The sequence below is a fragment of the Dryas octopetala genome, chromosome 1 (genome assembly GCF_963921425.1).
Source record: "Dryas octopetala chromosome 1, drDryOcto1.1, whole genome shotgun sequence".
In the NCBI taxonomy this organism is placed as follows: domain Eukaryota; kingdom Viridiplantae; phylum Streptophyta; class Magnoliopsida; order Rosales; family Rosaceae; genus Dryas; species Dryas octopetala.
In genome coordinates, this window is record NC_141366.1 from 1,678,376 (window position 1) to 1,690,849 (window position 12,474).

General features: G+C 34.1%; 1 protein-coding gene across 1 annotated transcript; it reads left to right on the plus strand.

Annotated features, from left to right (window-relative positions):
- Positions 1-8,643: 8,643 nt before the first annotated feature.
- On the plus strand, positions 8,644-11,411 carry LOC147296211 (cytochrome P450 714C2-like). Its single transcript, XM_086229027.1, has 5 exons — positions 8,644-8,963; positions 9,490-9,716; positions 9,865-10,112; positions 10,302-10,656; positions 10,767-11,411. Exons 1-5 carry the CDS (start codon positions 8,660-8,662, stop codon positions 11,190-11,192), a joined length of 1,560 nt encoding a protein of 519 aa, XP_086085153.1. The 5' UTR covers positions 8,644-8,659; the 3' UTR covers positions 11,193-11,411.
- Positions 11,412-12,474: the final 1,063 nt, after the last annotated feature.

The window sequence follows — 12,474 nt, forward strand, 5'->3', positions numbered from 1 at the left end:
AAATAACAATTTGATCATGACCAGCATGACGGCCAGGCGGCCCATATAAGGGAACGTACGCTGGCAGCTACATGCCAATGTAGATTAATCATAGTTAACCTGATTTCTTACTGCAGAAATTAATTTGATACAATAAAAAAGTATGAGTTTGCGGCTTTACTGTAGAATCATGGTTTCTTCTCACTTTTACAAGTGATCAATTGCAAAATGAAGACCCTGGCAAAAAAAAAAAAAAACATCGTTTTGTTTTCTAGACGTTGGGAGTTGGGAACTTCATTCTTAAAAAAAAAAAAAATGGAAAAAGAAACTAAATAAGAATGTTTTGCATGCATGGAATTAAATTTCAAAAATTTCCTTGAAATTTTCATTTTTTGAGGTTTTAAAATATTACCGAAATAAAATTATCGAAATTTTGTTAAAAGTTTTAATTATTTTAGTTTAAATTTTTAACAAAATTGAATTTTTTTTAAAAATTTTCATATTTTTAAACCTTCGAAATTTGAAATTTAATTTATTATCTGTCTTGTCATGTTCATAAAAGATTTCTGAAAAAATGAGAATAGAACCACCATTTCTCTACCAAATGTTTGTGGGTTTGGAACTTTCAATTTGGGAATGTTCAAAATCGGCAACCCCTTAACCACCCTGCATTAGGCAGTAGAACAAATTTTAGATTTTTGAATCCCAAATTCCCAACTAATGTAGCTTTGTTACATTTATTGGCAAATGGGTTAATTTATCTCTAGCTATCTCTAGCAAGTAAGATATTGTCAAATTACATGCCACATGTTTTTTTTTTTTTGTTGGCTCAATTGCCTGCCACATTATTTGATAACTAAAATTTGAGACAATTTTTTGTAACTTTTATACTTTTAACAAATAAATAAGCTCTTTATTAATAACGAGTTATTCATCTTCACGGTTGGACTCACATTTATTTATTTTTTTCTTTTCTTATTTTAATGACCAATTTTTTCTTGTAGAGGACATATTCTGATTGATTCATAGAGAAATAGCTCCTTACACATACATAGCCAAGCATTGTTCTTTCTAGTATTATTGATCATTTTTCTAGAAATAGTCTCAACATTCTTCACAAAATCAAAGGTGGTCAGCATGACAGCATTTAAGTCCAATTTCCACAAAGGTGGTCAGCATGACAGCATATAAGTCCAATTTCCACAAAGGTGGTCAGCATGACAGCATATAAGTCCTATTTCCACAAAGGTGGTCAGCATGACATTATTATTGGTTGTTTATTGCAGAAATGCCACATGCCAAATCTTCAAACGAATTTTAGACCATAAAATTAATATAGATATGACTATATGAGCCAGTGAGCCACTGTCAGTAGAGGGTACGTGGGGTTCTACTTTCGCTTCTGTTTTGAGGTTCAACGCCATGGTCAATGCGCGAATCATTTAAGAAAAACAAGAAGAAAAAAGAAACAGCGGTTGTATTCTTCCTAATAGATAAGTACTGATCGAAATTAGGTTAAGAACAACGTATTTTACTTTCTTGCAAGTTGCAACGATTACGACTTGTTGGTTTAGTTGTATACTTGTATACCAGGGACAACTAGTGTATATTAGGGACACGTGTCTTGAATTTTTTTTTTTTTATAAGTTCAAACACAGCGTTTTGATTTTGTTATTATTTTATAATCACGTTTGTTTGACCGTAATGATAAAATGAGAATAGAAATTGCATTTATTTCTCTGACTATTTTGTAATGGAAATTAGTCCAAATAGACTAAGAAAATTGGACCCGGTTCCTCTACCAGATTTTTGTTTGCCAGACTATACTAGGCTTTCAATCTCAGCCCTTGAAAAAAATTGTGTGGTTAAAATTCACCATATTTTTAATATCCAAATTTATTTCTTTTTAACCATTACCGAAAACAAGAAAGTTTATTTATTTTTAGCAAAAAAATGATAAAAGTAGTCGCAGCTCCATCCCAGAGCCTTCTTCCCTTCCGATGCAGCCCCCCTCCCCCTTTCCGGCGGTCTCTCCCGCCGCTGACTTTCTTGTCCACTGCCGGCAGCCACCCACTCTGCTCAGTGAGCAATTTAACTCTCTCCTCAAGAACCCATTGAATTTCTAGCACAAAAACACCTACAATCAAGAACTCCTTTTTCTATCACCAAAATACCCACAATCAGATTCAAGAGAAGGAACAATTTGACCGTCGGCAATCATCCATTCCTTTCCTCTCAATGAACAATTTGACTCTCTCAAGAATCTATTGAATTTCTGCCAAACATTATCTACTACGTACCAAGTGTGACATCGATTATTTCTGATCATCTATGGCAGATGACTTCATTTTATGTTCATTTAGTCTTCCATTATCTTCTTGTTTTTGTTTTTGTTTTTTGATCCTCCAGTGCTGATTCCCATTTAATAACAGTTTAAGATTCTCTTTCCAAACTTATTTAATGGTCGTAATCCACCAATTAATCTTCTTTGGTAGTTGATACTTTATGGGTTTTCTTTTAAAGTCTTTAAAATGTTCATTGAGAAGTAGATAGTTTTAGCATTTGGGTTTGTTCATCCTTTTGAATTTGCCGGCAGCCATGGCAGAGGGAAGGAAGGAAGGTAAATGCCCAAGAGAAGACGATGGCTAATCTATCATTAAAGATGAAGTGTTTTTTTGTTTTTTGATAAATAATTAAAAGGTTGATGGATAAATATAAAATGGGTTTATTAAAAGTATTAAATAGATGGTAAAATCCTGACCATTAAATTATTTGCAATGGCTGAGATTAAAAGGCTGGTATAGTCTAGCAAACAAAAAACTGGTCGAGGATCCTGGTCCAAGAAAATTAACACATTGTCAATATTACCCTTTTTCTTAACTATACAAAAATTTTCAAAATCAAAATGATATTCAATATTAATATTAATTACACCATTCAGACCATTGGTATAAGAGAATGAAGGTGTCCAATCCAGACAAAAAAAAAAAATGAAGGTGTCCAATCACATCTGATGCATATTAACATTATTTATAATGATATAAACGAAAATGGTTTTCAATATGTGAATTTACAAAATAACATATTCATATAATATACTATAAAACAAAAACTCTTTGCAAGCATTGAATCTGCATGTCAGTTGAGAAAGTTGCAGATCGCCTCATTCATAAAATTTATTATGGCATGAAAAAAAAATAAGATCCAGTTGAATCCGTAATGTCGGTGAAAAAAAATATATTTTTTGAGAGCCTTGATGGCTCCGATCTTTGATTTTGCTTTCAGATCCGATCTTTGGTTTTCAAATAAAAATCGCTCTGATCGTCATGCTCAAGGAGGTTCTCTTCGATATGTCTTCAACACAGCCGCTCTATCGATTTGACAAAGACGAAAACTAAAGACACATCAAGGTGCTGGTACTCTAAAGATACATGGGTATTTTTGTAATTTTGCATTCTGTTAGTAGCATGGAATAGAAATATTTCAGTATTTCTATTCCACTGGATTCTAGTCAATTTCAGTCAATTCCTTAATTATCTTTCCTTCCAAACTAACCAAACACAGTATCTAATTAGAATCCCATTCCTGGTCTGAATTCCTGCGAAACAAATGGGGCCTATGTGTTAAGAGGAGTTTATATTTTTAGAGTATAGTATCATATTTAATGTACTTTAAAAATATTAATTTCTTAACCACTTATGTTATAATATATGGATTAGTTTTTCTCGAAAAAGAAAAAACGTGGATTAGTAGTTTTTCTCAAAAAGTTTATTAGCCATCATGTGGCGGTGTTAAAATCACATTAAAAAATTTCTAACCCCCTTAGATATGCGGCTATGCTTAAATCAAAGCTATTTCTGTGATATGGGCTCACTTTTGGTCTGGGCTGCCTGATTCTGGATTCCCCGTGGGTCTGTATAGAGTAGCCATACTTATTAGCCAAGCCCAAGTGGCTAGGCCCATCCACTTGGGCCAAGGATGTGTTGCCCAACGTAGACTCATGCTATCCCTAAATGTCTCTTATACATCAATGGTACTGTTAGCAAAAGAAAAATCAAATGGCACTGTCAGCACTATATGCACCACAAAGTCACAAACACCGCACAAATCACCGAAAATTTCTTGGGTGTGATATTACGTGGTGTTAATCCATATGTTACGTATTTTTAGTGTCACGTCTCTGCATGGTGTTATTAATATATTCATTAATATTATAATATATATAATTGTTAATATTATATCTTAAAAGTATAAATTTGTTGTGCACCTATATTATAATATATGAATCAGTAACAATGTGACAATTATATATATATATACCATGCACGACGATGTTATGATCACCCTAAAAAATTATTCCAAATCACCGACCAATTACAAATTAAAGATTACGTGGTCTTCTTGCTAACATAATAAGCATGATGATAAAAACAAGTTCATTATTTTACCACATGGCCACCGTCCATATTAAAGACACCAGATGCACGTACAATGGGGTTTAATGCACCGGCCAGTATGTAAAGGAGACTCAAGAAACTGTACCATCTTCCAACAACACAGAGAAAATAACCCACGTACAAAGCCACAATCACATCCCAATCACTGCCTCCTCAGTCATGTCAAGGTTGCAGAACTGAATTCAGATTATCGTATGAAAACAAATCCTTTTAGAAGGGATGGATGGACACGCAGAACCTTTTTCTATTCTGGGTTCTGCCTGAAATCAAAGCTTAAAAGTGATAAAGAAACACAAAAACATGCAATATACAGTGATAGAAAATTAGAAAGTGGTAGGAAAAACGTTTGGAGCTTGATCCACCTTTTAGAGGTCCCACAAACTTAAATGGTTAAAATTAAAAATAAGTGAATGTATATTAAATATGAATCAATGATATATATTAAGTTAATACTTTCTGTTACTAGCAATTTTAAATGCTAGTTAAGAAGTAAAGAAATACATACATAAAAGCAATGAATATTGACAATCCCAATGTCCTGTACTGCTGCAACATATATATGTCTAAGTTGGAATATCACGTCACTCCTTTGATTTTGAGATAAATGGTTGGATATATGGTGGTTAATTGCAGTGTGGGGTTTGCCAATTTTGACCACTTCTACAATTTCACTGTAAATCTCATATATTCAACCAAAACAACTGCTATAATGGCAGAAAAAGACAAGCAAAGCACATTTGGAACAAGATCATTGCTCACCTAGCTAGAGAAAACTAAAGACAAAACACAGAATGTAAATGAACACACCTCCATACGGTCATGGAGAAACCCTCAAAACAATACAAACTTTTTTTTTTGGTCGGACAATACGAACTTATTTAAAATGGAACTTGCTCTTCTTTTTGGTGTCAAAATATGGAAATTTGCTATAGCTACTAAATTAGTAATAAAGACCCGAAACTTAATATCAATTTTAGGCACACAATATCCTATGATTAAGCTAGTGACTCAAATGACTCGATCATTAGAAAATGGTGAACTAAATGGATGGTGTACACGGAACCATACTTTAGGGGAAAAAAAAAAAAAAAAAAAAACACAAGTAAAGATCAAGAGGATGTGGAGGCTCAAGTTCATGCATTAATAGGTATATTGTCTATTTTTTATAGGAATTAAGTCATGCACTAACTATTATCCATTTATCCCCATTTTTTATATCTCAATCGACGAAGCATAATGAAACTGAGATCTTATAACATTATATCAGTGGATAACAAAGAGTTGAGAAAAAAGTTTGTGTCTCTATTATTACTGGTATATATCAAAATCATTATTGACGAGGCTGTCCAATTCTTTAATTACTAATGAGGTGGAAACGTTGAGTTTCCACAATGATCCACATTCTAGCTAGTTCTTTTTCTTATGAAATTGATACGTCCCTGGTCCAAAAGCAGGTAGAAAACGTCTGTAGTTTTGCTAGCTAAAGGAAAAAATAAGAAGATGATAGATGGAAAGCTACTTTGAGACCTCCAATATATAGAAGACAAGTGACAAGTCTATTGTTGCTAAGTAAACCCCTACTCACAATGGAAGCATAGAACACCCCTTAGGCCGTTATACGTACAGAGTCAACAACTAATAACTACCCCCATATGTGGACTTTAATTAGTATTAATCAATAATCATACGCATGCAATTACACATGCATAATGCAAAGCAACTGTATACAAAGTATTTTTTCTTTTGGTCTGGTATACAAAGTATTATAGAAGTTAATTTATCCAACATTTTTTTCTCTGTGGTGACAAAATATGGCATTAATTCTTAGCTACTAAATTATTAATGTTCAGTGAATCAAATATATTATTGATTGTGTCATAAAAACCATTATGTCGGGGGAACATGTGTTATATATGGATCAAGTGACTAAATGAAACATTAGAAAATGGTGAACCAAATGAATGGTATATATAGAAGGACATTAAGGACGGTGAAGATGAAGAAAAAAAATGTGTGTGGGTTTTTTTTTTTTTTTTTTGTCAAAGAATTATCTTATGAAGATGAGAGAAGTGAACATACAAAAATATGAGAAATGTGAAATTATTAAATCGTAAAACATCTACTAATTTTTTATTTTATGTTATGAGAACATCTGTTTAAATCTTGCATGCAACCCAAGACATACATTTTTTTATGTTTATAAGAGAATTTGTAATAGTGTTGAGTAGCATGCATGCATGGTAACCCAAATAAAAGATGACATATATCAAATTATGATAATAATTTTTTATTTTATGACGAGTACCATCTTAATTTTAATTGGATTGTTTTGCCACATAACAAGAATATATCCACCCAATTATTTTCGTAGATGAGATATCCAAAGAATGATATTATAAAAAAAAAATTAAAGGATTTTATTTTTCATATTTAATACCTAAACTTTGATCTTTGTTTAATGTGGTACCTAAACTTTTATTTGTCTCAATTGAGTACTTAAATTTTTATTTTGTGTCTAATAGATACCCATGTGAATTTCTATTAAAATTGTTAACATAAGTTAAGAACAATATGGTAACTTCAAAAAAATTATATTTTAATTATTTTATTTTATATGTTTAAAAAAAAAATTTAATAAAAAAAAAAAACCACCACATGCAATCGCACCCACATATATCCCCACGCAGCAAACCAATTCCTCCCTCTCTCTCTCTCTCACTCTGGAAGGAAACAGACCCGTAGAGGATTCATCACTGGTCATGATTGAGGCTGCCTAATTCCTTACTAACGGGGTTAAGTTTCCACAGGACCACATACTACATTTTAAGAAATAGACCAGGAACGTATTGGGCATATGCTACTTATTTTTCTGGATACTAGTACTGGACCTAAGCATTAATTAAGAGAGGCTATTATTATTTATACATATGCACACTTCCTTTCTTTTATTACACACCCAATTTTCATCTCATACCTTTTTTTTTTTTTTTAATTAATTTTTCAATGCACTCCCTTTAAAAATTTTAAAATACTGTTATTAAACAAAAAACAAAAAATAAAAAACCAAAACCCAGCCACCCCAAGTCCTCACCCCCACCCCCGTTGCCATTGTCGCCGACTGTTAAACCTGCCGGTGTCCTTTTCTCTCTCCTCTCTCCCTTTTTTCTCTCTCGCTTCTCTCCCCGATATGTTCCTCTCTCTCCGATCTTCAATCTGTTGCAGAGGCAGGCGATAATGGCAGCGCAGAAGGGGTCAAGGTCGGGACTTAGGGTTGCTGGGTTTGAGAGAGTGTCATTTATTGTCATTTGGGTGTGGGCCAAAATTGCAAAAGTTAATTACACTTACACCCTCTGAGGTTTATCGCATTTTCACATACACCCCCTGGGGTTTTAAAAATTACACATACACCCCCTAAGGTTTCAAAATTATTGCATATAACCCTCTACAAGAGAAAAAAATAAATAAACAAAAAAGAAAATATTTGTATTGAGGTTGGACCTTACACGTTAAGTAATCGTATTAGGTCATTTAACCCCTTAGCATGCATTTTTGTATAATTTCTCATCATTTTTCGTCTCATCATAGAGGGTTATATGCAACAGTTTTGAAACTTCAGAGGGTGTGTACGTATGTGTAATTTTTGAAACTCCAGGAGGTATATGTGAAAATGCGATAAACTTCAGGGGTGTAAGTGTAATTAACTCAAATTGCAATTCAATAAATGAAAGAGAGGGGTGTGTAATGTGAGAACAAAATGTGTATAAAGCAGCCTCATAATTAATTAGCAATTAAAAGTTTAAAACGACGGTCTAAACCGTTTGAACGAAAATAAAGACAATATGGTGTACATCTTGGAATTGACCAAAAACTCCAAAGCGTGACGACAAGTTATAACTGCACGCCACAATGCATATAGATGAGTTATAGCTTATTGATATTCGTCAGTTTGAAGATATATGCATGCCCGTAACGTGGCTGAGAGAAATCCACAACCAGCAACAAGCCGCAAACTCATACTTTTTTCTGTCCAATTATTTGGTTCTACTTTGACGGGCCTACACTGGCAGCTTGTGTGCCCTGTCATGAGGAAATTATGCCACCAAGTTAAGTTAGTTAACCCTCCCCGCCTGTATATATGTTGCACTCTTTCAAGGTTGAAGATCACCAACCAAAGCCTCCCATTGCAATTGCATTCCTGAGTGGGAGAGTTGAGAGAATTGTACATGGAGGTCCTCCAATTTGATGTGAAAATGTTGATGTGGACTCTTGTGTTGCTTGGGTTTGTGGGCTTGTTGGTAAGGCTCTACAATGGGCTTGTGATGAAGCCGAATAGACTTCGGTCCCTGATAACCAAGCAAGGCATCAGCGGACCCAAACCCACTTTTCTTCTGGGAAATATTCTGGAGATCAAGAAGGCTCGTCGTCTCAGTTGCAGCGTTGCCGAGGGTTCCACCAGTGAACCCCCCACGTCTCACAACTGTGCTGCTCTTCTCTTTCCTTTCTTTGAGAAGTGGAGGAAGCAATATGGTATATATATGCATAATAGATTGTACTATGCATGATTATATATTCATCACCTTTATCATCATCATCTTATATATATCATAATGTAATAAATATATGACAATTGACATGTTATGTTGCAACACCATTAATCTAGACTTTACATTTATATGAAAATTTATATAATTAGTAATTCAAATTGATAGTCTAGTAATATAACATATAAAATTATTTAGTGGCAAAAAAAAAAAAGTCAAATTATCAACATTACATACATGCAAAATTTTTTATTACAAGGAAAGCCAAAAAAGAAATAAGTTTGAACTAGTGTATGGTAAATACTTTTAATCACTAAAGTTACAAAGCCCCAACATATATGCACAATTTATGTTTAAGGGAGGATTGTAATGCATATTGGATAATTTCACTTGGGAAGGGAGGTCTAGTTGGGCAAATTAAGGCCTTGGCATTCAATATTCAAACAATTATTTCTTTGTTTTCCAGTGATTTTTTGTTTCTTCTAAAACGTAGTGGGAAATTATCTGTGCAGGTGAAGTGTTTGTGTTTTCACTTGGCAACACACAAATATTATATGTGAACCAACCAGACGCAGTGAGGGAGATCACAACATGCACCTCCTTGGACTTGGGGAAGCCTACATATCAAGCTAAAGAGCGTGGTCCCTTACTTGGTGAGGGTATTTTAACCTCAAACGGCGCCGTGTGGGCCCATCAGCGCAAAATCATTGCTCCTGAATTGTACATGGAGAAGGTCAAGGTATATATATTATATAATAATATAATTCACAGCAGCACCATGCATCCTATATATATATATACAGGCTCTTTCTGTTGAGGTATACCTCAACTTATTTATGTATAAATTGTTTTGCCTTTTTAATTTGTAATTGTGGTAACTCCTACAGGGAATGATCAACTTAATTACAGAGTCTACAATTACTCTGATAAACTCATGGAACAGCAAAATTGAGGCAGAGGGAGGAATTGCAGACATAAAAATTGACAACTATATGAGAAGCTTCTCTGGCGATGTTATCTCAAGGGCTTGTTTTGGAAGCAACTATACCAAAGGGGAAGAGATATTTCAGAAACTAAGGAATCTCCAGGAGGCTATGTCCAAGAAAATATTTCTGACCGGAATTCCCGGAATGAGGTACGTACTAGGACTTTTTTATTTAATATTCATGACCAAACTAATAAAATTAAATAAAATTATTTGTATCATATTTAAATGAACTCGTGTATGTAAGAGATGAGATTGTAAATGTGTGACATGTAACATTACTGTATAAATTACATATTACTACATAGTGTTAATTGCTAGATATCTTATGTAATGCAGACACCTTCCCACAAAGAGCAATAGAGAAGCATGGGCATTAGAAAAGGAGGCAGCCACTTTGATACTGCAGGTAGTGAAGGAGAGACAGACAGCTGGGTATGAGAAAGACCTATTGCAAATGGTTCTCGAGGGTGCCAAAAACAGTGACCTCAGCCAAGAGGCAACAGACCGCTTCATTGTTGATAACTGCAAGAACATCTACTTGGCTGGCTATGAAACCACAGCAGTTTCTGCCACTTGGTGCCTCATGCTATTGGCTTCAAATCAAGATTGGCAAGAACGTGTGAGAGCAGAGGTCCTTCAAGTTTGCCAAGGCCGTATTCCAGATGCTGATATGATTCGTAAGATGAAACAGGTATTCGATCTCACACGACATCTTAACGTAACAATCTCACATGTTATGTTGTTGGACTGTACGTGTATGTATGAGTTACGCACCATAAACTTGAATGTTTGAATGTGCAGCTAACAATGGTGATTAATGAATCATTGCGGCTCTATCCCCCAGTGACTGTGGTGTCAAGGGAGGCTTTGAAGGACATGAAATTTGGAGACATTCATGTGCCAAAGGGTGTCAATGTTTGGACCACGGTGGTGACACTGCACACTGATCCAGAAATATGGGGACCAGATGCCTACACATTCAACCCAGATAGATTTGAAAATGGGATCACAAGGGCATGCAAGCTTCCCCACTTGTACATGCCATTTGGGGTTGGACCCCGAGTGTGTCTTGGACAGAATTTGGCCTTGGTTGAACTCAAGATTCTGATAGCTCTCATAGTGTCCAACTTCTCATTCTCAGTTTCTCCCAAGTACATCCATGGACCTTCTCTTAATTTGGTTGTAGAGCCACAACATGGAGTTCATCTCTTACTGAAGAAGCTGTGATCAGTTGTTGCCTTGGCTTGGCATTCTTTCTGAAAAATAAGAGAGATAGGTTATTCTCATTAACTTCTTGTAACAAACACAGATGGGTTCCCTACTGACTGCTGTCTAGAGTTTTTCTTCACTTGTTTAAGCCTATATTCTTACACTGCTTGTTCCCCTGCATATTTTGTACTGAATTAATTGTGATTATCTATCGAATAATATCCTATTCGCATTCTTTTTCCCCATCTATTTAAAATGAACCATTGGGATCTCCACGTGTTTGCATACCATTGGCGATAAATCATGTAGTGAGTGTGAGCGTTCTTACATTGGACGAATGTTTTATGCCTAAATTGGCTTGTTATTAAAATATTAGTTTTAGAGAGATATCATATGGATGCTTTTTATTTCTTTTCTAAATTGGACACGTGTCACCAATTGGTTAGTGGTTTATGCAATTCTTTTGCAGCCATCAGATCAAATCTTCAACGTCCAGATATATAGGAGAGCACAGCTGTTGCTAAGAGAACAATGATATGGATTTAATAATTGCTAACACATTATTAGAAAACTTAAATTATACATACAATTTGAAACAAGTATTTCCCACTCATTTATTCATAAAGGTAAGATTTGATGGATTTTTAGCTCTTAAATTATTTATCACATTAATATATATAAACATGTAAATGAAGCTGCTACTTCAAAATCCTACTCATACCCAACCCTACAATGTATCTAGTATTGTCATTTGGTCTAGTGAATAGTATCTAATCTTTTTCTTACAATTTGTAAGAGAGGGTTCTAACTTCTAAGATCAAATCTTATGGACGACAAAGTAATAAAAATAAAACCCTTCAATGTATCAACCTTGCAACATATATGAAGAAGACGTTTGTAATGCATTAGATTAAATTGAAAAATTATAAGTGTCAGAAAAAGAGTTATTGACTTACTAATCAATTAATTTCAAAGTACTGATCTTTATTTGATATAAAATCTACATAGATTACTTATCTATTTAATCCAAAAATGATCTCACAACAAATCTAAAGAATCTTGTGATTCATTGTATCATTCTTTTAAGGTCGATCTTCGATCTTCGATCTTTTATTTTTATAGCTAACATTTGTTAGTGTTTGTAATTAGGTAGCATATTTTTCTTTTTTAACATGCATGCAGCATGCGCTTATTTTTCCTGATTTTCATGCATGACCTGCATTGCTATATGTTGTATTACTTTCGGATGTTTATCGTTCATAAAAAAAGTTTATTTATTGCAGAAAAAAATGGAAAAATA

Bases quoted from the DNA above. Each gene is read 5' to 3' on its own strand.
- LOC147296211 (XM_086229027.1), top strand. From the start codon at position 8,660: ATGGAGGTCCTCCAATTTGATGTGAAAATGTTGATGTGGACTCTTGTG. The intron at 10,113-10,301 runs GTACGTACTAGG...TATGTAATGCAG, and splicing joins ACCGGAATTCCCGGAATGAG to ACACCTTCCCACAAAGAGCA. The intron at 10,657-10,766 runs GTATTCGATCTC...TTGAATGTGCAG, and splicing joins TGATTCGTAAGATGAAACAG to CTAACAATGGTGATTAATGA.